Genomic DNA, 26357 nt, shown 5'->3' with positions numbered 1-26357 from the left:
TGTATATGTTAGAGCCCATAAATGTGATATGAACAGAGCATTATATGTACAGTACATGCCGGTATTCTTTATATGTATGTGGTATATGAGCAATAATATATTTACGACATCTGTAAGGTAGATAGAAGGTGGGCTTTCAGCTTCAATTTTTGGTGTGTTTTGTGCTTGAGTGCAGTTAGCGGTCAGTGTGTGAGACGGACACCAGCTTATAACACTGACTCACAGATCCCTTGTGAACCTATGAAGATGCTGGCTTCAGCACAAGAGTGGACAATACAAGTGAACAGCCTGGTGACCTAACATCATCATCTACTGGTCCAGGCTACTGGTCTACTGTCAGATTGTGATCTGTTTTCCCATAGTCAGTTTATAATAGAATTTTTCTCCATAACTTGTAGTTTGTATGGATTTTTTAATATAATTTTTTTTATAAAATTGCAATATAATTTTAAGGTTCTATTTAAAAATTATAAAACTCAGATTTATTCTTGGCAGATGACTGTACCAGGAGCTCAGAGAAACATGTGTTGTCAGCTTTTAGAACAGATGATTGTGGTGTCCCAGAAGATATACATGAAGAGCATGCCATTATCTCAGATGTATCCTCAGCCGTTACCAGCAAAAATCTATCATCTGATCCTTTAGATGGATTTCAATCTTCTGATTCATCACAGACTGTTATGCAAAATAAACGCCACAGAAGAAGTGTTCAACATCAAAGAAGTCATAAAGGGGATAATGCTCTTACATGTTCAAAATGTGAGAAATGTTATAAATATAAATCAGATCTTATTAGACATCAGATAACTCACACAGAGGACAAGCCATTTTCATGTTCAGAATGTGAAAAACATTTTAAATCTAAATCATATCTTGTTATACATCAGAGAATTCACACAGGGGAGAAGCCATTTTCATGTTCAGAATGTGGGAAATGTTTTACTTATAAATCAACTCTTGTTATACATCAGAGAAATCACACAGGGGAGAAGCCATTTTCATGTTCAGAATGTGAAAAACATTTTAAATCTAAATCACATCTTGTTATACATCAGAGAATTCACACAGGGGAGAAGCCATTTTCATATTCAGAATGTGGGAAATGTAATTCTAAATCAGTTCTTACTAAACATGAGAGAACTGACAAAGGGGAGAAGCCATTTTCATGTTCAGAATGTGGGAAATGTTTTCAGCATATATCAATTCTTCTTAACCATCAGAGAATTCACACAGGGGTGAAGGCATTTTCATGTTCAGAATGTGGGAAATCTTTTGCTTATAAATCAACTCTTGTTAGCCATCAAAGAATTCACACAGGGGAGAAGCCGTTTTCTTGTTTAGAATGTAGGAAATGTTTTACTGAAAAATCAGCTCTTGCAAAACATCAGAGAAGGCACACAGGGGAGAAGCCATTTTCATGTTCAGAATGTGAGAAATGTTTTCAGCATAAATCGGCTCTTGTTTACCATCAAAGAGTTCACACAGGGGAGAAGCTATTTTCATGTGCAGAATGTGGTAAATGTTTTCAGCATAAATCATTTCTTCTTTGCCATCAGAGAATTCACACAGGGGAGAAGCCATTTTCATGTTTAGAATGTGGGAAATGTTTTCAGCAGAAATCGGTTCTTGTTAACCATCAAAGAGTTCACACAGGGGAGAAGCCATTTTCTTGTTTAGAATGTGGGAAATGTTTTACTGATAAATCAGCTCTTGCAAAACATCAGAGAAGACACTCAGGGGAGAAGCCATTTTCATGTTCAGAATGTGGGAAATGTTTTGTAGATAAATCAATTCTTCTTAACCATCAGTTAATTCACACAGGGGAGAAGCCATTTTCATGTTCAGAATGTGAAAAATATTTTAACCGTAAATCACATCTTGTTAGACATCAGAGAATTCACACACGGGTGACGCCATTTTCATGTTCAGAATGTGGGAAATGTTTTCAGCATAAATCGCTTCTTCTTTCCCATCAGAGAATTCACACAGGAGAGATGCCATTTTCATGTTCAGAATGTGAGAAATGTTTTAAGTATAAATCACTTCTCCTTTCCCATCATAGAACTCACACAGGGGAGAGGCCATTTACTTGTTTAGAATGTGGGAAATCTTTCATAACTAAATCAAATCTTGTTAAACATCAGAGAATTCACACTGGAAAGAAGCAATTTTAATGTTCAGAATGTGGTAACTAGAGATGATCGAACTTTTAAAAAATTCAATGCTGCAGCTTGGTCAAAGTTCAACAAGAAATTTTGGTTCGTTCCAAATTAATTTGTCACGAATCATTATGTTAAAACCCCATTCAGCTTATCAGTCAATAAGACCATTTTTAACGGCCCTTTAGACCGAAGTGCACTCATCTAACAGCCATTAAAAATGATAATACGCTTGTGCAATATGGCCTTTTGGATTAAAACAAATAAATAAATCACTCACTTCACAGGGGCTGTCAACTCCTCTCTTCATTGAAAAAGACCTGCTGAAGGACCTGCGCTTAGCATGATGGCTTCACCATGTGATCATGCTGGGAGAGCACAGTGACATCATCACACTGAGTGCAGGTCCTTCGACAGGTCTTTCTTAGCCAAGAGAGGAGCGGACTGCCTCTACGAATTAGGAAAAAATGATTCGTAATCATGAAGCTGAAGGAAATTCGGCTTCAGTTAAAATCAAATTTTTCCTAAAATTCAGACTGAATTCCACTTCAGATGGTTCGCTTCGCTGAACACTAGTAATGACCATAAAGCAGATCTTATCACGCATCAGTGAATTCACACAGGGCCGAAGCCACTGTCATGTTCGGGATCTCATCTGTAACTGCACAGCAGAGAGCTTAAATTTTTCTAATAATTTTTCTAACAAGGGATTTTTTTAAATTTTTATTTGTAAACTTCCAAGAGCTATAAGTTTGATTAACTTTATGTAGCAGTATGAGGGCTTGTTTTTTGCGTTATAAGTTGTAGTTTTTATGGTGCTATTTTGTGGTACACATGACCTTCTAATTAACTTTTTTTTAACTTTTTCTGGGAGAAAGATGGGGAAAAACATCAATACTGTTTTTACGCTATAAAATTTGCAGCTTTTATTTTTGACAAAATGACATAATAGCTTTAATTCATTATTGGATTATAGTGATGTCAAATACATCTTTTTTTTACGTTTTACTACTATCGCACAATAAAAACCTTTATTTTTTTAAAGTAGAAAATGTTTTTGCATCGCCAAATCCTTCTTTCCAGGGAGTTGTATGAAGGCTTGATTTTTGCGGGATGACTTGTAGTTTTCATTGGTTTCCTTTTGGGTTACACATTGACTTGAATGGGCCTGCAATCCGTAAGATATATCAAAAGATAGGACAAGTCCTATTTTTTGCAGAGCAGAGTGATGGATTGGAAGCCCATGGAAACACTCAGAAGCTCGTCCAAGGGCTTTGGGGTCTGTGCCTCCACACCGTTAAAGACCGGACATGTCCTATCTTTTGATGTATTTTGCGGATCTTGAATGGGTCCAAACTGACTTCACACGGCCGCGACCCATGTTTTACGGGCCGCAACCATACGTTCATGTGAATGAGCCCTAAAATCAGGACCTGAGCTCTAGAGTCCACTAAATGTAATGCACGCACTCTCAGGTCCTGAGTAATTTTAAGTGAAGAACTGTGTGAAACAAAGTAAATGACCCTGTGCTGTAATCAGGCGATCCGTCACATGATTCCCTTAGACTTTATATAACTGTTTCAAACATGTTGTTAATAAATATAATAAATATCTGCATTTTGGGTCTATGTCTCTTTATTCTTTTGATGATAAGATATGGCCCCAGAACCTACAGAGTTAAGGATGACTTGGTGGTCACTGTGTGTGCAAATGGTGAGGGGAGACTTCCACCATGGATCCAAGACTTTGTGGAATTTTTTAGGACACTTCGAGGGTCGTTTATCAAAGAGACTTTTTACTCTGGTCTTTGATAGACGCTACACTGCTGAAGGATGTGCCTAATTTATCACAAAACATACAATTCATAATAACTTAGGCGTATACTCTGGCACTGTGCGTCTGACGTGAAATTCTACTCCACTGCCTGAGTGGAGTAAATTCTAGACAACTTTTACACCTGAAATTGGTTAAATATTTGTCAATGTGCCAGGGCCAATTTGCCAGCCCCGCCATTCCCTAGTGGCGAGAAGAGTGAAAAAATGTCTGAGTGATAAAGTATTGTCACACAGGCTTGGGCCTTGCAACTTTCTATACTCCAAAATCTGGCATGTAAGTAAATGACCCCATTTCTGTTTTTGAAAATGATCCTTTAATATTACACCACCGAGCCAAGCACGGGAGTCTCCTTCCATCCATCTCATCGCTATATTTTGCTTTGCAGGCACCGTTCCGTGTGCATTCCGCATCCCGGATGCGGACCCATTCACTTTAATGGGTCCGCAAATCCAGAGATGCGGAACGGAATCACAGAACGGAACACTACGGAAGCACTACAAAGTGCTTCCGTGGGGTTCCATAACGTAATTCTGTTCCGCAAAAAGATAGAACTTGCTCTATCTTTTTGCGGAACAGACAAATGCAGACTCATTCAAGTTGAATGGGTTTGGATTCATCCCGGCGGCCATACGGAGGTTGCCCGTGCATTGCGGTCCCCAATGCATGGAACAGACCACCTACAGCCGTGTGAATGAGCCCATAGACCCCCGATCACATAGGCAGTCTGGTAGGAGTTAGACTCCGATCACATAGGCAGTCTGGTAGGAGTTAGACTCCGATCACATAGGCAGTCTGGTAGGAGTTAGACTCCGGTCACATAGGCAGTCTGGTAGGAGTTAGACTCCGTTCACATAGGCAGTCTGGTAGGAGTTAGACTCCGATCACATAGGCAGTCTGGTAGGAGTTAGACTCTGGTCACAGATATTAGAGAGATAACGCCCCAGTTCTGATGTGCTACCAACAGAAATCTATAGTAAATATTATTGGCTCCCCATTTATTAAATGTTTCCATATTCATGGGGGTCCCCGGTCACATTATAATGTGTCACAATAGTGGTTTTGATAGAGTTTAGAGGTTCCTTTCTCCTGATCCGATGGAGCAGTAGGTCGGCCATGTGCCCTGCGCTCTATTCATTCTCTATGGAGCCGCCTGAAATTGCCCAGTGTTGTACTCGACTATCCCCGGCCGTCTCAAAGAAAATGACTGACTTCCTGACGGACCTGCTGCTCCATCACTCCTATCACAAGTGCATGGGACTCCACACAGAAAAAACATGAAAATTCTGCAACGTGTGCAGACAACATGGCGTTCTTAGTGACAGAGTGAAAGTACATAGCCAACCAAACATATTTAAAGGGGTTGTCCGGTTTTAGGAAGAAACCAGCTACCTCTGATAGATGACTCCACTACTCTTTATTAGAGGTCAATCTTCTAACTCAGGGGGGGCGTGGCTAACTGCCGACATGAGCGGCCGCATCTGATCTGAGCTCCGGCTCCCGATTAGCATCCTGAATAATCCTGAGCATTGACACGGTCTACATACTCGCAGAATTGACGGGTGACATTACGAGACCCTACAGAATTCCATTATGGGTCCCAGCAAAGCTCAAGCAGCCTGAAAGAATATGCACGCCAAGACTCCCAACATGGCGCCGCAACGACTAGTACGCCCCGCACTCAACATACTCGCGGCCAGGCGGCTCAGCAGGCGATCGACGAAGAGCTTGATACCCCAGAGCTCTCGCCGAAGGAGGCGCATGAACAGCTTCTGTCAGCAATTCTGGCCTGTCAAACCTCCCTCACCACCAAGATTGACGAGGTGCGTGTGGATGTAGGCCTCCTTAGACAAGATGTTCAGCAGCTCAGGGAGCGAGTGAAGGGAGCGGAGGAGAGGATCTCAGACCTGGAGGATCTCACCCGCCCCATGCCAGCCAAGATTCATGCCCTGGAGGACTCGGTCTCCTTGTGGAGGCAAAAGTGTGATGATCTGGAGAACCGAGCCAGAAGAAATAATGTGCGCATTTTGGGCCTGCCGGAGCGCTCGGAGGGGCCTGACCCTGCCACTTTCCTGGAAGCCTGGTTTAAATCTACCTTTCCGGAGGCGGCCTTCTCCATGGCGTACGCAGTAGAGAGGGCCCATAGGGTTCCAGCTCGCCCACCGCCACCTGGGGCTCCACCTAGACCGCTGCTGGCGCGTATGCTGAATTGGAGGGATCGTGACCTTATCCTTACGCAGGCGAGGAAGAAGCAGACCATCATGTATGAGAACACCAAAGTGTCCTTGTTTCCAGATTTTTCCGCCGAGCTTCAGAAAAAGCGTGCGACCTTCGTCTCGGTCAAGAGGAGGCTTCGGGACATGAACTTACCTTACTCCATGGCATACCCAGCCAGGCTGAGAGTGGTGGATGGGGAGAAATCGCACTTCTTTACTGATCCTAGAGAAGCGGATGATTGGGTCGCAAGGAAATCGCGCAGGGTGGCGCCATCTTGAGGTGCGATATGGCTTTGATACCTCTACCTCTCTCCCGCTTTTTTCCTGTACTGGGACTTTGTCAGCGGGTCTTGTTGCTCTCTGAGGGTGGTGTGTGGATACTTATGCTTTGTGGACATGTTTAGTCCTGGACTTTACAGCGCTCGTAACATCCACCCCGGAGTGAGTTTTGCTTTTACCTTGTTATGTCATTTGTTATATGTCACTATGCTATACATTATTATGGGGGCTGGTCAGATACCTGCATGGTTTTGCTACCACCTTGTACTATGCGGGTCCCTGATTTTGCTGCCACAGGGAAATCAATTTCCCAATCTGGGCGAAATGCACGTTATTGCAATATTTGTTTTTGGCATATCCAGTTTTGCCTTATGTTTGTATACTCAGTTTGGGCATTAAGTGGTACACCATCTAGTACAATTTGGAAAGAGGGTGCGATTAGTGAAGTGGTGGGTGGAGGCTGTTCGACTTTGCAGCAGGAGTGTAGATCCGTGTTGATGTATGTGGTGCGAATGCTATGGCCGCCTTAAATTTAATGTCCTGGAACGTGAGAGGGCTTGGGGATGCGGGTAAAAGGTTGTCTGTTTTTACACATGTCCGTCGATATGCTCCTCACATACTTAGTCTTCAGGAGACCCACTTGACACCTGATACTGACACTAGGCTGCGGAAACCGTGGGTTCAATGCGCATATCACTCATATGGTACTTCTCATTCCAGGGGCGTGTCTCTGTTAATCAACCGTTCTGTCCGTTAGGAGCTACACACGACTGTGAGCGATACGGAGGGTAGATATGTGTTTGCTTACGCGCATGTGAATGGTGCTCCGTTTGTGATCCTGAGCGTTTATTGTCCCCCCCCTGCTGACCTAACCATTCTACAAACTGCACTTTTGTTTGCAGCTCAATTTCCGCATGCAAAACGTTTGTGTGTGGGGGACATTAATATGGTCATGAATTCACAGAGGGACCGCTTCCGTGCTTCCCTGACCTCGCCGGTTCGTAGCCCCTCTACTTTGCTGGCGGCTTGGGCTGGAGAGGTGGGCTGGCTGGACTTTTGGAGGGAGAAACACCCAGATCTAGTAGAATATTCCTGTTTTACTCCTTCCCAGGGAGCTTTGTCTAGAATAGACTATATGTTTGGTTCCCCTGAAGCTTACTTGGAGTTGTCCAACGTTTTTTATGGCCCTCAAAATGTGTCTGATCATGCGCCCTTGATTGCGCAGTTTAATGTCGCACAGGGAATGACTCCCCGTTTGAAAATGAGAATTCATCCATTTTGGTTGACCCTATTGAAGGAGCAGGATAGGATACCGGACCAACTGCAGGTTTTCCTGGGGGTGCATGATGCTGAGACGGATGCCCTCCTTCTATGGGAAACGATGAAGGCATATTTGAGGGGATGTCTTAAATCATCGATTTCTTTTATCAAGAGGGATTCTAGGAAACAGGAGGACTCCCTTAATGCCTGCGTTAGGGAAGCTGAGGCTAGGTTCCTGTCAGATCCCTCGGAGACACATAGGCAGGATTGGCTGTTGAAAGGCAGGATGTACTTAGTTCACCTGCATGAAAAGAGTAATCGCAGGTTATTCTTTTATAAGCAGCAGGCCTTTGAGGTAGGAAATAAGGCGGGGAGACTTCTGGCTCAAATAGTGCATAGAAACACTTCTGCACCACCGGTTTTACGTATTCAGGCTCTGGATGGAGTGATTAAAGACTCTGTACCGGACATAGTGGCGTGTTTTGCTGACTTCTATCGTGAGCTATATCAATCACGAGTGTCTTACTCAGAGACCGAACTTGAGCATTACCTGGATGAGATATCTTGTCCATCACTCTCAATGGAAGACAGCAACCTACTGGAGGACGACATTACTCTGGAGGAGATACAAGCCGCAATAGCTGGTTTGGCAAATGGGAAATCTCCTGGCCCTGACGGGCTTCCTCTGGAGGTATACTCCAGGTATGTTGACATCCTTGGTCCTCAACTGAGAGAGATGTTAAAGGAAGCGTGGCGTCTTGGTAAACTTCCGGACTCTCTATATGAAGCGTCCATAGTGGTGATTCTCAAACCGGAAAAAGTGCCGACGGACTGTGCCTCCTATCGGCCGATATCTTTGCTGAATCTGGATTACAAAATCCTGACAAAGATCTTGGCCAATAGGTTGAACAAAGTGGTATCTAGCATAATCCACTGTGATCAAACTGGGTTCATACCGGGAAGGTCTACTTTTAGCAACATCCGCAGAGCGCAAATCATAGCCCAAATTGGTTGCCTGCCAGGGGAGACAGTGGGCGATGGCCTCGCTAGACACGGCCAAGGCCTTCGACTCGCTGGAGTGGCCGTACCTGCTGAGGGTGTTGGGGAGGTTTGGCTTCGGTCCTAAGTTCTTACAATGGATTCGGATATTATACAATAATCCGAGAGCTAGTATCTTAGTTAATGGCACGGCCTCCCCCTGCTTCCCACTGCAGAGGGGCACGAGGCAGGGCTGTCCTCTCTCTCCCCTTTTATTTGCAATTGCCATCGAACACTTGGCTTTGCGTATCCGCTTTGACTCAACATTTAAAGGGGTTGGGTTGGGGGGGAGAGAGGACAGAGTAGGCCTGTATGCAGACGACCTTATACTGTATATGAGTGATATGGATACCTCCTTACCTCGAGCGATCATGATTATAGAGCAATTCAGTCATTTCTCTGGGTTGCACATTAATTGGGCTAAGTCTGCCCTGATGCCTTTATGGCGATCCGATTGGCCTGCAGTTCATCATAACCTTAGGGTAGTAGACCACTTTAAATATCTAGGGATTGTCATTACCAGAGTACCAGGGGACTCTTACTCCAGGAACGTTGTCCCCCTGGAGGCCATATTCACTGAGAAGTTCAAGGTGTGGAAAACTCTTCCTCTGTCTGTTATGGGCAGGATTAATCTGATCAAAATGGTCTTGTTGCCTAAAGGGCTGTATGTTTTGGAACATGCGTGCACCCCTGTACCACGGAATCTATTGGACCGGCTTCATTCCTCAATGATTCAATTCATCTGGGGCAGAGCCAGGCACAAACTTGCCATGAATACATTACAGAGGCCCAAAGCGCAGGGGGGGGGGGGGGGGGGCGTCGCTGCCGAATTTCCATCTGTACTTTCTGGCAGGACAACTAAGGTTCTTGGCCGGATGGGTCAACGGGAAGCCCTTGCAGAACATGGAATACTACTTACAGCAACACCTGGACATATCTAACTTGTGGCCAGTGCTGGAGAAGGCTGGCTCCTTGTCGAGACGGTTATTACCGATACATAGGTTGGCACAACAAGTCTGGAGGGATGCTAAACTGAGGCAGTACCAAGACTGGCCTGACACCATACCTTTATGGGATAACCCTTTATTCCCCCACCTGCAAGGGATAGCGGGTACACACGCTTGGGCAGAGGCCGGAATTATAGCTTTGCGGGATTTGTATAGTGGAGGCGTCCTACGCTCCTTCTCTCAAATCCAAGAACGATATGGTTTAGCACGCACCCAATTCTTTAAATATCTACAGATTAGGCATGCTCTGCAAGAACAGTTTAGGGATAGAAACAGGGCCATCTCTTCTTACCCCCTTATAGGAGTTATTAAATCTCAGGGACCCCGGGGCGTAATATCTGTGCTTTACACCCATCTCCTAGAGAATCACATATCTACGCAACCTATACTGGCTGAGGCAAGGTGGAAAGGGAATATCCCGCTTCTTTCGGCGGAGGATTGGTCAGAGGCGTTGGAAGCGGTAACTAGGGTATCTCCCTCGATCAATAATAGGTTGATTCAGTTATTTATGTTACACCGCAGCTACTTAACCCCCACTAGGTTGCACAGGATGGGGAGACTTCCCCATTCCATCTGCTTGAGGTGTTCTCATGATAACGCAGATTTTTGGCATATGATGTGGGACTGTGTTCACATTAAGTTATATTGGCAGGCGGTACTGGGAGTGCTTTCATCATTGGGCCTAGGTCCTGTTCCACTATGTCCCAAGGTGTGTCTGTTGGGTATCCTAGACAATGATGGCTGGACTCATTATAACAAGATATTTTTAAGTGAATCCCTGTTTTTGGCCCGTAAGGTTATTGCCCTCAAATGGATGGCGGATGATTTCCCGACTTTGGGGATATGGAAAAGGTTGGTTAACCAGGTGATCCCCTTTGAGAAAGTGATCTATGTCAGTAGAAAGTGTCCGGATAAGTTCCAGAAAGTGTGGGGTTTATGGTGTGACTCGCACTCAACAACCTCAATGGGATCTGCAGTCTCTATTGGTCCTGGATAGGATCGATATATATTTTCTTTTTTCCGTTTTGTCATACTTGGTTTAGTGTATCTCTGATGAATAAGCCCTGAAATGATGCATCTTCTCTTCACTTACCTAATTGATTGTGTATGTATCTATGCCTTTTTCATGTGACCGGATCTGTACTATGTTTTGGTATCTTGTCTATGCAATGTACCACTGATATGCCTTGTTACTCTTTTTCAATAAAACGAGTTTAAAAAAAATCTTCTAACTCAGTGGTGCCCAACCATTTTTCATCTGAGGGCCGCACTAGACATGGTATACATTTTGCGGGCCAGAACCAGGTAGCTTTGCCAGAAAGAAATGCAAACACTGAAGGGACACGTGTGAGCATTACTAAATGACATAATACGTAGGCCTTCAAATCATTGGAGGCTGCGTTTGTTGCTGATTCTGTCAAAAGACCAGACAAAAAAGCCTTATATGCAGCATGTTTGTGTCCGGTAAAGACAGAAAAAAAACTGAACGACTCCCATCATAGTTGGTGGTGTTTGTTCAGCTTCTTCCCTGTGGGGTGACAGGAGGAGGGGGGAGCAGAGTCACCGGTGACCAGTCACATGAGTCCACGGCTCCTTACCTCTCCAGTGGCCCTGTCATGTTTCCCAAGGTCCTCGGCCTCGCTTTCCTTACAACCACCCGTGTAGCCGGCCCCTCCTCCTTCCAGCTCCCGCCAGCTTCCTTTGCTGCAGGACCTGTATCGCTCCGGCGTGCGCCTATACCAACCAATAACAAAGCTCCTTGTTGTAAGGAGCATTGCTATTGGTCATTTCAGGCACAGGAAGCATTGCTGCGCTGCCTGTGCCGATTACTGCACTGATGAATGTGGGGGAAAGTCTAAGGTGTATTGGTACGCCTTAGAATTTTTCCAGGGAGTAAAATAACCTGAACAAGTGTCTATGACGCTTGTACAGGCGTTATTGCGACCATTGTTCCACGGACCGCATGACACAGCTGTCCCGTGGGCCGTAGGTTGGGCATTACTGTTCTAACTGGTTTAAAGTAGAACTGGCTTAGCTGCCAACAGCAACCAATCAGATTCCACCTTTCATATTCTAAAGGTGCTGTCAAAAATGAAAGGTGGAATCTGATTGGTTGCTATAGTAAACTAAGCCAGTTCTATTTTACACCAGTTTGATAAATGACCCCATAAATGATTACTTACCTGAAAGATCCCTGTCTAGTTTATTATAGTTAATGGGGCTGGCAGTGCTGGATCCGGAGAACACCCGCAGTGGTGGATCCGGAGAACACCCGCAGTGCTGGATAGGTAGATCTGTGGTGGTCCGACAACCAGGACTCTGCCAATCGGCTGTTAAAATATGCTGGTGGTCCGTGAGTGCCGCAGCCTCTTCCTAGGCCAATGACATTCAAGTCAATGGGCCTGAGCTGCAATACCAAGGAGGAGAAGGTGAAGTGGTGCTCCGCGGGGATAGGCCTGCCTCCCAGTGCTCTGAGCACCTCATTTGCAAAATGAAAGATTTTGCTACAACCACACATGAGATTGCAGTAACATAGGGCTTGTATAATTCACCTTGGTCAACCCTACTAGGCAGTATGTAAGGTAAAGAAATCTGTCGGCAAGATCTTGGACTATGAAGTGCAGCAATACGTGAGTAGTACTGCAGAGAAGGACTCCAGATCACCAGTTTTTTATAATGCTCCCCATTATGGCACTGAGCGCTCAAATCTGCCCTGAAATACACACCCTGGACTGCACTGCTAATCGAGAGGACTCCTGTTCGGGTCAGCACGGCCGCCTGGACTCTGTATTTCAGTGCAGCTCTGAGCGCTGACAGCGGAGGAACCAAGGGTAGTAGGAAAAAAAAGATCTGGACTCTTTGCAGGACTCCTCATATATTACTGCAGATAACAGTCCAAGACCGCGGTGACACATTTCTTTTAGGGGGAGGCGCTCTTGGAAGAGGCACAGTTTTAATTATGTTAGGCAACGCTACATAGTGATGGACGAACATCAGCCGGGGGGATTCGCGATCGCATGAACGCTATTAAATGTTCACGAACTGCAAGTTTGCGGCGGACCCCATTCACTTTAATGGCAGGTGAACCTGAAAAACCTTCAGGTCATATTTGCAGCCGAAAAATACTTACTATAAATGCACAAGTAGTCCCATAACATGGACAGTGACATACCAGAGGGGGATCAATGGCAAAAATTCCCACCAAAAATATGTATTTTAATCATGGGCCATGTTTATGCTTCTTAAAGTGAAACTCTCAAAAATGTAGATAGATGTGTCCATCTATCTAGCTGCGGTATCACAGCAAAACCGCACACAACTGCTGCACAATACAAATGCACTATAATATACTTTCTACTATGTTAGAAAGTATATTATAGGAATATCACACTCCTGAATTAGTTTTTTTATGGGGAAGGGGGGGCAACAGGTATATCACACCAGTTGCAATTAGTCGTTCCAATAGCGTTTGTCCCTCTGTATACCTGCGGTATCGCAGCAGAACCGCACACAACTGCTACACAATACAAATGCACTATCATATACTTTCCATGTTAGGTATATTCTAGGTATATCACACCCCTCAATACATTTATTTATTTTTTTGGGGGGAGGAACAGGTATATCACACCAGTTGCAATTAGTTATTCCAATAGCGTTTGTCCCTCTATCTAGCTGCGGTATCGCAGCAGAACCGCACACAACTGCTGGCAGTGCTGGATGTGGAGAACTCCGGCAGTGCTGGATCCGGAGAACACCGGCAGTGCTGGATCCGGAGAACACCCGCAGTGCTGGATAGGTAGATCTGTGGTGGTCCGACAACCAGGACTCTGCCAATCGGCTGTTAAAATATGCTGGTGGTCCGTGAGTGCTGCAGCCTCTTCCTAGGCCAATGACATTCAAGTCAATGGGCCTGAGCTGCAATACCAAGGAGGAGAAGGTGAAGTGGTGCTCCGCGGGGATAGGCCTGCCTCCCAGTGCTCTGAGCGCCTCATTTGCAAAATGAAAGATTTTGCTACAACCACACATGAGATTGCAGTAACATAGGGCTCATATAATTTACCTTGGTCAACCCTACTAGGCAGTATGTAAGGTAAAGAAATCTGTCGGCAAGATCTTGGACTATGAAGTGCAGCAATACGTGAGTAGTACTGCAGAGAAGGACTCCAGATCACCAGTTTTTTCTAATGCTCCCCATTATGGCACTGAGCGCTCAAATCTGCCCTGAAACTGCCCTGGACTGCACTGCTAATCGAGAGGACTCCTGTTCGGGTCAGCACGGCCGCCTGGACTCTGTATTTCAGTGCAGCTCTGAGCGCTGACAGCGGAGGAACCAAGGGTAGTAGGAAAAAAAAGATCTGGACTCTTTGCAGGACTCCTCATATATTACTGCAGATAACAGTCCAAGACCGCGGTGACACATTTCTTTTAGGGGGAGGCGCTCTTGGAAGAGGCACAGTTTTAATTATGTTAGGCAACGCTACATAGTGATGGACGAACATCGGCCGGGGCGATTCGCGATCGCATGAACGCTATTAAATGTTCACGAACTGCAAGTTTGCGGCGGACCCCAGTCACTTTAATGGCAGGTGAACCTGAAAAACCTTCAGGTCATATTTGTAGCCGAAAAATACTTACTATAAATGCACAAGTAGTCCCATAACATGGACAGTGACATACCAGAGGGGGATCAATGGCAAAAATTCCCACCAAAAATATGTATTTTAATCATGGGCCATGTTTATGCGTCTTAAAGTGAAACTCTCAAAAATGTAGATAGATGTGTCCATCTATCTAGCTGCGGTATCACAGCAAAACCGCACACAACTGCTGCACAATACAAATGCACTATAATATACTTTCTACTATGTTAGAAAGTATATTATAGGAATATCACACTCCTGAATTAGTTTTTTTTATGGGGAAGGGGGGGCAACAGGTATATCACACCAGTTGCAATTAGTCGTTCCAATAGCGTTTGTCCCTCTGTATAGCTGCGGTATCGCAGCAGAACCGCACACAACTGCTGCACAATACAAATGCACTATCATATACTTTCCATGTTAGGTATATTCTAGGTATATCACACCCCTCAATAAAAATTTTTTTTTTTTGGGGGGGGAACAGGTATATCACACCAGTTGCAATTAGTTATTCCAATAGCGTTTGTCCCTCTATCTAGCTGCGGTATCGCAGCAGAACCGCACACAACTGCTGCACAATACAAATCTTCTATAATATACTTTCTATGTTAGAAAGTATATTATAAGTATAAAACACCCTCAGTATCGATAGCAGACCTATACCAGTCGTTAAAAGGACTTTTGTGGCCCTATTAGCTAGCGTTTGGTGTTCCTAACAGCCTGTCCCTGCTTAATAAAGCAACCTCTCCCTACACTGACAAAAGACAGAATGTAAAATGGCTGCCAGATCAGTTTTTTTTTAGGGTAGGGGTGTGTCCATGTGCTGAAACATCTCTATTGGCTATTCTTTACCACCTGACGGGTGGGTCAAAGTTGGGCGCAATGCAAAAGAATATGGCGCCGGCGGACATTTCCATACGTCCGTCTGTTCGATTAACATCGAACAAGCAAGGTTCACCGCCAAACAACCGCCGGGCGAACCACAAGGCCATCTCTAACCCTACATTGCATTGCCATGGGTTACATATAGTAAAAGTATTATAGTAGGTTGGGATGGCTCACCCTCCAACTGACAAGGTAAAGGGTGCTCCCCCTAAAAAAAGATACCCTAATCTTATAAAGGAATGCGAAGTGTAAAAAGATAGTGGGGCACACCTACATCCGGAGATGACACAGAACACTAGCTGGTAATGCTGCTATAGTATTTATTGCATAAAAACATAAAAATATCAGAGGTTAATAAACATCAATAAAAATATCAATAAAAATACAGCTAAATATATGTAATAATCTAGAAATATATACGCAAGATAGCAAAAAATTTTAACCAGTCTGTAGGTATTAAATAGGTGCTCCTAATGATTCCGTGGTTAACCACGGAATCATTAGGAGCACCTATTTAATACCTACAGACTGGTTAAAATTTTTTGCTATCTTGCGTATATATTTCTAGATTATTACATATATTTAGCTGTATTTTTATTGATATGTTTATTAACCTCTTATATTTTTATGCATAAATACTATAGCAGCATTACCAGTTAGTGCTCTGTGTCATCTCCGGATGTAGGTGTGCCCCACTATCTTTTTACACTTCGCATATAGTAAAAGTAGGTGACATTCTCTTCAATAGGGTTGATCCTGGTGACAGCTGCTCTTTAACAGTCTTAGGCCTCTTTCACACTTGCGTTGTCCGGATCCGGCGTGTACTCCACTTGCCGGAATTACACGCCGGATCCGGAAAAACGCAAGTGAACTGAAAGCATTTGAAGACGGATCCGTCTTCAAAATGCGTTCAGTGTTACTATGGCAGCCAGGACGCTATTAAAGTCCTGGTTGCCATAGTAGGAGCGGGGGAGCAGTATACTTACCGTCCGTGCGGCTCCCGGGGCGCTCCAGAATGACGTCAGAGCGCCCTGCGCATGGATGACGTGCCATGTGATCAGTGGCGTCTCTAGCTTTCAAATTTTGGGGGGGCACACTGGGGGCCAGGACAAAAGTAGGGAGGCAGCTATAACAACGATACATTTACACAAGTAGCGATACTTTACCCAATACCTAAAACCGCAACAGGGAAGAAAAGTCCAGCTGCCTGTGGATGACACTTTTATAGGGAGGGGGATCTGTGGATGACACTGCTATGGGGGGGGGGGGGGGGATCTGTGGATGCCACATACCGTATATAGCATCTTATGCTATATGTGTCATCGTCATTTCCCCCTCCATAACAGTGTCATCCACAGATCTCCCTCCCCGCCTCTCACAGGAGTGTACATTTGACATTTCTAAACTGTAATCCATATCCTGCAGTAACTTTAACTTTAAATCAGGATTCAGCGGCCGCTCATCTCTACTAGTACCTTAACCTTACACCACTCGGCTAGCTTCGGAAACAGGGACCAGGCTACAGCCTACAGGTCCTGCCTGTTAGTTGTTACCGAGCGAGTGCTGATTTCTGCAGGTCAGAGGATACAGATTACAGTTTAGAAGAAATGTACACTCCTGTGAGCGGTCCAGACCAGTGGCGGATCCAGAGCCTGGTCTCGGGAGGGGCACTTCCAGATTATTTTCTGTTCGCCGCCACAGAACAAGGGTGCTTATAGAACAGACTACACAGTGTAGAGGTATACTGTGTGGCACAGTGTAGAGGTATACTGTGTGGCACAGTGTAGAGGTATACTGTATATTGTGTGGCACAGTGTAGAGGTATACTGTATATTGTGTGGCACAGTGTAGAGGTATACTGTGTGGCACAGTGTAGAGGTATACTGTATATTGTGGGGCACAGTGTAGCGGTATACTGTATATTGTGTGGCACAGTGTAGAGGTATACTGTATATTGTGTGGCACAGTGTAGAGGTATACTGTGTGGCACAGTGTAGAGGTATACTGTGTGGCACAGTGTAGAGGTATACTGTGTGGCACAGTGTAGAGGTATACTGTGTGGCACAGTGTAGAGGTATACTGTATATTGTGGGGCACAGTGTAGCGGTATACTGTATATTGTGTGGCACAGTGTAGAGGTATACTGTATATTGTGTGGCACAGTGTAGAGGTATACTGTGTGGCACAGTGTAGAGGTATACTGTGTGGCACAGTGTAGCGGTATACTGTATATTGTGGGGCACAGTGTAGGCTATATGTCTATAACATAAACATATTTCACATGAACACTCACAGTTACTTGGCTTGGCCCTTGGGGGTCTCGGACGCCACTTCCACACTTGGCCGGGGGCTCGGCGGAGCTGATGTGCTTTATCCTAATGAGAAAGATTTCATAATAAGGATTTGGAGAAGGGGCAGAGGGATAGCAGAGCAGGGAGAGGCCGGTGCTGCTACTAGGGGGTCATACCATGGGGGAGTAATAAAGCCCACCATAATGCCCCCCAGTAGAAATAATTCTCCTTATAATGTAACAATGCAAAAAATACCCCCTTATGCCGCCAGTTGAGCTAATGTCCCCCATAATGTGCCAATATAAAATACCCCTATATAGTGCCCCCAGTAAATGCCCCCATAGTGCTCCTCTCCCCCTTCCTCCTAGTGCCCCCCATAATGTACCAGTATAAAATGCCCCAGTAGATGCCCTGTGTCCCCCATAATTTGCAAGTATAAATTACCCCTTCTTAGTGCCCCCGTAGATGACCCCATAGTACTCCTCTCCCCCCTTCCCCATAGTACCCACTATTATGTGTCCCAGTATAAAATGCTACTGTACAGAGCCCCCATATAAAACACCCCTTCTTTGTGGCCTCAGTAGATGCCCCTATAGTGCCCACCAATAATGTGCCAGTAATAAGCCCCCCCATTACGTGCCAATAATAAATAAGCCCCCCATTACATGCCAGTAATAAGCCCCCCCATTACGTGCCAGTAATAAGCCCCCCCATTACGTGCCAGTAATAAGCCCCCATTACGTGCCAGTATTAGGTCCCCCATCATGTGCCAGTATTAGGTCCCCCCATCATGTGCCAGTATTAGGTCCCCCCCATCATGTGCCAGTATTAGGTCCCCCCCATCATGTGCCAGTATTAGCCCCCCCATCATGTGCCAGCCCAGTATTAAGTCCCCCCCATCATGTGCCAGCCCAGTATTAAGTCCCCCCAATCATGTGCCAGCCTAGTATTAAGTCGTCGTCCCCATCATGTGCCAGCCCAGTATTAAGTCCCCCCCATCATGTGCCAGCCCAGTATTAAGTCCCCCCCATCATGTGCCAGCCCAGTATTAAGTCCCCCCCATCATGTGCCAGCCCAGTATTAAGTCCCCCCATCATGTGCCAGCCCAGTATTAAGTCCCCCCCCCATCATGTGCCAGCCCAGTATTAAGTCCCCCCATCATGTGCCAGCCCAGTATTAAGTCCCCCCCCCCAATGTGCCAGTATCACTATTGTAAAAAACAAACAAAAAACACTTATACTTACCTCCATGTCAGCGATGCGATGCAGGCCTCTTCTGGCCTGTGTCCCACGCTGTATGGCTCAGACGGCGCGATGACGTCATCGCGCCGCCTGCGCCGGCCTCTGATAGGCTGCCGGCCTAGTGCCGGCAGCCTATCAGAGGAAGGGACACGCCTCTCCCTCCCCTGCACCACCGCCGCTGGCACAGGCAGATTACTAAGGAGATGAGCGCAATGGAAGCGCTCATCTCCCTGTGCCCGGCGGCGGCGGCTCACTTTGGGGGGTGGGGGCGCATTTTAGTTGGGGGGGCACAGCATGATGTAGGGGGATCCGTGGCCCCCTCTGGCCCCCCCCCCTGGCGACGCCACTGCATGTGATCACGTGATCCATGCGCTTGGGGCGCCCTGACGTCACTCTGGAGCGCCCCGGGAGCCGCACGGACGGTAAGTATGCTGCTCCCCCGCTCCCCACTACACTTGACCATGGCTGCCAGGACTTTAGCGTCCCGGCAGCCATGGTAACTATTCAGAAAAAGCTAAACGTCGGATCCGGCAATGTGCCAAAAATACGTTTAGCTTAAGGCCGGATCCGGATCAATGCCTTTCAATGGGCATTAATTCCGGATCCGGCCTTGCGGCAAGTCTTCAGGATTTTTGGCCGGAGCAAAAAGCACAGCATCCTGCGGTATTTTCTCCGGCCAAAAAACGTTCCGGTCCTGAACTGAAGACATCCTGAACGGATTTCACTCCATTCAGAATGCATTAAGATAATCCTGATCAGGATTCTTCCGGCATAGAGCCCCGACGACGGAACTCTATGCCGGAAGAAAAGAACGCAGGTGTGAAAGAGCCCTAAATCTTTAAACTGAAGCCACTTTTTTAATTAAATTAGTGACAGTGAAAGTAATATTACAACCACAGGGGGAGGGGGACAATGCTGGCCTTTTAATACAGGGGGGATGCTGGGGCTGCTGTCCAGTGAATACACGTGTCAAGTTCTCATCAAATTCACCGACCACTTCTCCAAGCTCTTGGGCAGCGGGGGGCGCTGTAACAATGCTGAGTGTTCATAGGCTGGGCGCAAAAAAAAAAAAGACTTCATTAATAAAAATGGAGAAAGTCACAATTAGGGTACATTCACATGACTGTAAGTGTTTTGCGATCTGAAAATAGCAGATCCGCAAAACACGGATACCAGCCGTATGCTTTTCACAATTTGCGGGCCGCACATGGCCAGCGCTATCTAGAGAATGCCTAAGCTTGTCCGCGGTTGCGGACAAGAATAGGACATGCTCTATCTTTTTTGCTGGGCCACAGAACGAAACAACGGATGCGGACAGCACATTGAAATGATCGGGTCCACACCCGTTCCGCAAATTTGCGGAACGGATGCGGATCCATTTATACGGCCGTGTGAATGCACCCTTATCTGACACCTATCTCAGATGATGGCGATAAATAAAAAAAAGCCGATATACTGTATGGGGGCCACAAGGAGACAGTATACTGTATGGGGGCCACAAGGAGACAGTATACTGAATGGGGGCCACAAGGAGACAGTATACTGAATGGGGGCCACAAGGAGACAGTATACTGTATGGGGGCCACAAGGAGACAGTATACTGAATGGGGGCCACAAGGAGACAGTATACTGAATGGGGGCCACAAGGAGACAGTATACTGTATGGGGGCCACAAGGAGACAGTACACTGTATGGGGGCCACAAGGAGACAGTACACTGTATGGGGGCCACAAGGAGACAATACACTGTATGGGGACCACAAGGAGACAGTACACTGTATGGGGGCCACAAGGAGACAGTACACTGTATGGGGGCCACAAGGAGACAGTACACTGTATGGGGGCCACAAGGAGACAGTACACTGTATGGGGGCCACAAGGAGACAGTACACTGTATGGGGGCCACAAGGAGACAGTACACTGTATGGGGGCCACAAGGAGACAGTACACTGTATGGGGGCCACAAGGAGACAGTACACTGAATGGGCTTATACAGTTAAATATCTGTGGCCCCCATACAGTATAGTAACGTCTCTTTGTGGCCCCCCTGTATGCGCCTACACTGCGCCCGTTTTAGAAGCGTTCAGAGCTATAAAGTACAACCGCTCCTATTACGTCACTCGGGGCCTGTCTGCTGCCTGAGGCAAAAATTTTAATGGTGCCCCCCAAATTCTCAATCCACCCCTCCTCCCAGCCCTACTATTAGACCTCAGCCACATAAGTAGAACATTTAAGATGAGCCAGTAAACCCCAGACCACATGAAGCCCAAACCTAGGAGCCGCACTCCAGACATACATGCCAGTACAACTCCCTGTAACTGCCTTGAGCTAAATCACAGCAACACCCCCTACTCCAGACGGTGTAGTTCCTATACCCCATAAACATACTGCAACAGACGGCCCCTAACTTTACAGACTACACTAAAAAGTCCTAGGACCTCTCCCCATGCCACCCTACTGTAGCTAACAGCAGGACAAGTATACCCACCCCCATCCCATATACCCACTGACCCCCACATTGCCAGAACCACTCATCATGCCCCCCCTTTCCCACAGACAGCAGCACGAGATCCCCTTGTCTGATCTTAATGGCTCCCACACAATACTCCCTGCTGACCTCATAGGCCCCAAGACCAGGGACTGCACCCCCGGACACCCCATGTGGCTAGACTGCTCCCCCAGTACTACTGTCTGATCAGGTGTCCTACAGACACACAATTCTCACCATGTGCCCCTTCTCTCACACAGAGCGGACATCAGATCTACAGACCATTGTCTGCACCCTGCACCCACCGACTGCTGCTCGAGCCCCTCCAGCGAACTGTTCCCAAGGTACAAACTGTACCAACCACCAAACAGGTCGCCATCTGTGCCCTTTACCTATAGCTCTCCACAATGTGTGAGTAGTAGCGAAGTCACGTGACCACTGACATCACACCTTACTAAAGCCTAAGCCCCCCTCTACAGATCTGCACGCTCACGGCCCCAGATTAGAGCCGGTTCTGTACTGTAACCCCTGTAATTGCACCAGATTCCACTCCATGACCCCCACTGCCCCTGAGTGCTTCCCCTGCCCCTCATATATGAGCTGCATATGCCGCCCCTCCCCCGCTCCCCATGAAGCTCTGTGTACTCCAGGACTGCACCACATCCTGGCACGCACAGCCCCTCCCCCTGGCACACACAGCCCCTCCCTCTTCCACAAGCTCCTGCAGTCCGGGTTTGTCAGCACCGCCCACATTTGGTCATGTGACCATGAAGGAGCACGTGACCAGTGACGTCACTGACCTCCTTCTAACAGCTCCGTTTTAGCGTCTACCCTTGCAGAGATAATGTGACTCTGAGACATGGGGTGGTGATGATAAGTGAGGTTCAGGTAAGTGTCCTGTGTGCTGCGCTGCGGGGCGTCCTCTCCGTGTTCTGTGCGGTCTCCTGTGGGGTCAGGATTAGGGACAGGTTTACAGTCAGGGAGGTTTTGTGGAGAACATTAGTTTCTAGAACAACTTGGGGGCGGGGCTCCATCCTCTCAGAAGCCCATACATTCTAGGTGGGTACATGTTGTGTCCAGCAGGGCAGGTAGGTGTGTAGTCACCGCCATTGTCTGCCAGGATTACTGGGGCAGAGGGGGCATTAACCCCTTCACCGCCAGCTCTCTCGGCCAGGCACAGTCAGCCTCCGCCAGCACTCAGCCCACTAGGCACTAGGCTGCCCAGGGACTGACTGAGCTACAGGAGCAGCACCGGGGTCTATCTGAGTGTAATCTATATGTACAGCGCAGGTATATACATAGTCATCCTCCTGTGTATTATAGTATAGTACTATGCTGGTATAACCTGGGTCTATCTGAGTGTAATCTATATGTACAGCGCAGGTATATACATAGTCATCCTCCTGTGTATTATAGTATATACTGTGCTGGTATAACCTGGGTCTATCTGAGTGTAATCTATATGTACAGCGCAGGTATATACATAGTCATCCTCCTGTGTATTATAGTATATACTATGCTGGTATAACCTGGGTCTATCTGAGTGTAATCTATATGTACAGCGCAGGTATATACATAGTCATCCTCCTGTGTATTATAGTATAGACTATGCTGGTATAACCTGGGTCTATCTGAGTGTAATCTATATGTACAGCGCAGGTATATACATAGTCATCCTCCTGTGTATTATAGTATATACTATGCTGGTATAACCTGGGTCTATCTGAGTGTAATCTATATGTACAGCGCAGGTATATACATAGTCATCCTCCTGTGTATTATAGTATATACTGTGCTGGTATAACCTGGGTCTATCTGAGTGTAATCTATATGTACAGCGCAGGTATATACATAGTCATCCTCCTGTGTATTATAGTATATACTGTGCTGGTATAACCTGGGTCTATCTGAGTGTAATCTATATGTACAGCGCAGGTATATACATAGTCATCCTCCTGTGTATTATAGTATATACTGTGCTGGTATAACCTGGGTCTATCTGAGTGTAATCTATATGTACAGCGCAGGTATATACATAGTCATCCTCCTGTGTATTATAGTATATACTATGCTGGTATAACCTGGGTCTATCTGAGTGTAATCTATATGTACAGCGCAGGTATATACATAGTCATCCTCCTGTGTATTATAGTATAGACTATGCTGGTATAACCTGGGTCTATCTGAGTGTAATCTATATGTACAGCGCAGGTATATACATAGTCATCCTCCTGTGTATTATAGTATATACTATGCTGGTATAACCTGGGTCTATCTGAGTGTAATCTATATGTACAGCGCAGGTATATACATAGTCATCCTCCTGTGTATTATAGTATATACTATGCTGGTATAACCTGGGTCTATCTGAGTGTAATCTATATGTACAGCGCAGGTATATACATAGTCATCCTCCTGTGTATTATAGTATATACTGTGCTGGTATAACCTGGGTCTATCTGAGTGTAATCTATATGTACAGCGCAGGTATATACATAGTCATCCTCCTGTGTATTATAGTATAGACTATGCTGGTATAACCTGGGTATATCTGAGTGTAATCTATATGTACAGCGCAGGTATATACATAGTCATCCTCCTGTGTATTATAGTATATACTATGCTGGTATAACCTGGGTATCCCCATTATATAATTATATATGTACAGCTGGTTGTACATCTTCTGTATATACATGAAGGACATAATCAAAGCTTTTGTGGAAACCCAAACTGTCCTGTATTTCGCTCGCGCTCCGGTTTTGCCGTGTGTAATCCACAGCTGATTCCATACGGTTTTCCTTGTGGAGAAGCCCAGCCTGAGTGTAATACAGAACCAGCAGTGTATGAGATTAGACCGATCTCATCTATATTAGGCTCTTTTCTCTATGTGGATATTGACCGGCCGTGCAAATGTATAACTTCTTAGCATGTCAGTTTTTGGTGTTTTTTTTTCCCGTTCCCCAGAGGCAGTTATAGGTGTTGTCGGCCGTTTATATTGATAACCGGTTGTCAGGATCGGTCATCAGTATCTGATCGGTGGGATCTGATACCCGGCAGCCCCGACTATCAGCGGTTGGAAGAGGAGATGATGCTCCAGTGTGAGCGCCGCTTCCTCGTCAGTACACCGCACGTGGTCTCCTGTGGAGCGGTGGCATCGTGTAATTACTGCTACAAGTATGTATTGTAGTATCGGGCATGCTGTAGTATTGAAGTATTATGTGCCACTGTCCCTGGTACAATGTCCTCCTTTATGGGGTTGTAGCAGTGACCGCCCGACGTGTGACGGAGAATTACTAAAAGCTCATTCCCTTTGCTGGTTCTGTACAACGCTGCAGATTTACCGCACAGAAATCCCCAAACTAAGGCCTCATGCACGCGACCGTAGTTGGTAGTCCACATCCGAGCCGCAGTTTGCAGTGTGCTGTCCGCATCCGTTGCTCCGTTCTGAGGCCCCGGAAAAAAATATATAACATGTCCTATTCTTGTCTGTTTTGCGGACAAGAATAGGCATGTCTACAATGGGCTGCCCATTCTGTTCCGCAAATTGCGGAAGGCACACGGCGGCTTCCGTTTTTTGTGGACCCGCGGTTTGCAGACCGCAAAAAAATGTCACGGTCGTGTGCATGAGGCCTAAATCTGCAGCTAACCAGTCACGTGTGAACCCCGCCTTATACTGCACTGCAGCCGTTCTCTATGTGCTATATGGCGGAATTATTTCTGTACTGTGCTATGGACGCGGCTGAAGGTTTCTTATTCATTAGTTTCTTATTCACATAATTTGTATTTTTCGTGTTTTGTTAATGAATTATGAGAACTTTTCCCAGTGATAAAATAAATTGCACTTAGCGGAAATCAGCTGAACGCGGTATGACCACAGAAATGACTGGCACACGGCATTAAAGTGGGCAGGAGTGTGATTAAAAGGGTTAAATGACTTTGGGCCCCTGACCAGCATATATGTTTGTATATGGCTGCATTGCTAAGGCCTCTTTCACACTTGCGTTGTCCGGATCCGGCGTGTACTCCACTTGCCGGAATTACACGCCGGATCCGGAAAAACGCAAGTGTACTGAAAGCATTTGAAGACGGATCCGTCTTCAAAATGCTTTCAGTGTTACTATGGCACCCAGGACGCTATTAAAGTCCTGGTTGCCATAGTAGGAGCGGGGGAGCGGTATACTTACAGTCCGTGCGGCTCCCGGGGCGCTCCAGAATGACGTCAGAGCGCCCCATGCGCATGGATCATGTGATCCATGCGATCACGTCATCCATGCGCCTGGGGCGCCCTGACGTCACTCTGGAGCGCCCCGGGAGCCGCACGGACGGTAAGTATGCTGCTCCCCGCTCCCCACTACAGTTTACCATGGCTGCCAGGACTTTAGCGTCCCGGCAGCCATGGTAACCATTGAGAAAAAGCTAAACGTCGCATCCGGCAATGCGCCGAAACGACGTTTAGCTTAAGGCCGGATCCGGATCAATGCCTTTCAATGGGCATTCATTCCGGATCCGGCCTTGCGGCAAGTGTTCCGGATTTTTGGCCGGAGCAAAAAGCGCAGCATGCTGCGCTATTTGCTGCGGCCAAAAAACGTTCCGTTCCGGAATGGAAGACATCCTGATGCATCCTGAAGGACGGACTGTCCATTCAGAATGCATTAGGATAATCCTGATCAGTATTCTTCCGGCATAGAGCCCCGACGACGGAACTCTATGCCGGAAGACTATAACGCAGGTGTGAAAGGGCCCTAAGGAAAATTATATTTTCCAAACGCCCCCCCCCCAGAGGCACGACAGAATGATACCCTGCCTCCCCAGGGACAGGAAACAACGTGGAGATCTTCAAATACTCCCCTCCCCTTACCTGCTCCAGTTGTTTCCTGTCCCTCTGGGACTAGCGTGGGGATCCACCTGTGGGAGTCCTTTTTCCTACAGAAGAAACGCCGGCAGTTCGATCGGGGGAGCAGTATCGCGGGGTTGCGGTGCGGCCCTCCCTGTCTCTCAGGCGCAAGTCCTCCGGTGGA

At 46.5% G+C, this 26357-nt stretch overlaps 3 protein-coding genes across 6 annotated transcripts in view; all 3 read left to right on the top strand.

Moving 5' to 3' along the window:
- The window catches only part of LOC122933674 (gastrula zinc finger protein XlCGF26.1-like), an 81431-nt gene extending 77655 nt beyond the window's left edge, over positions 1-3776 (top strand). For 2 of the 3 annotated variants that reach the window (XM_044288620.1, XM_044288619.1), the window contains one exon: positions 496-3776. In XM_044288620.1, coding sequence (XP_044144555.1) covers positions 496-2174 — 1679 coding nt within the window. In that variant the 3' untranslated portion in view covers positions 2175-3776. Of the gene's footprint in view, positions 1-480 lie in introns of all 3 variants that reach the window. The other variant, XM_044288618.1, reaches the window with a different exon arrangement.
- LOC122933675 (gastrula zinc finger protein XlCGF57.1-like) overlaps positions 1-26357 on the top strand; it is a 376277-nt gene that overhangs the window by 214301 nt on the left and 135619 nt on the right. The gene's annotated exons all lie outside the window — the stretch shown is intronic.
- LOC122933673 (gastrula zinc finger protein XlCGF26.1-like) overlaps positions 1-26357 on the top strand; it is a 284426-nt gene that overhangs the window by 214368 nt on the left and 43701 nt on the right. The gene's annotated exons all lie outside the window — the stretch shown is intronic.

Source organism: Bufo gargarizans, chromosome 4 (genome assembly GCF_014858855.1).
Source record: "Bufo gargarizans isolate SCDJY-AF-19 chromosome 4, ASM1485885v1, whole genome shotgun sequence".
NCBI classification, from domain to species: Eukaryota; Metazoa; Chordata; class Amphibia; order Anura; family Bufonidae; genus Bufo; species Bufo gargarizans.
Note: the sequence above shows the minus strand (reverse complement) of the source record. Positions and strands in the feature narration are given on the sequence as shown.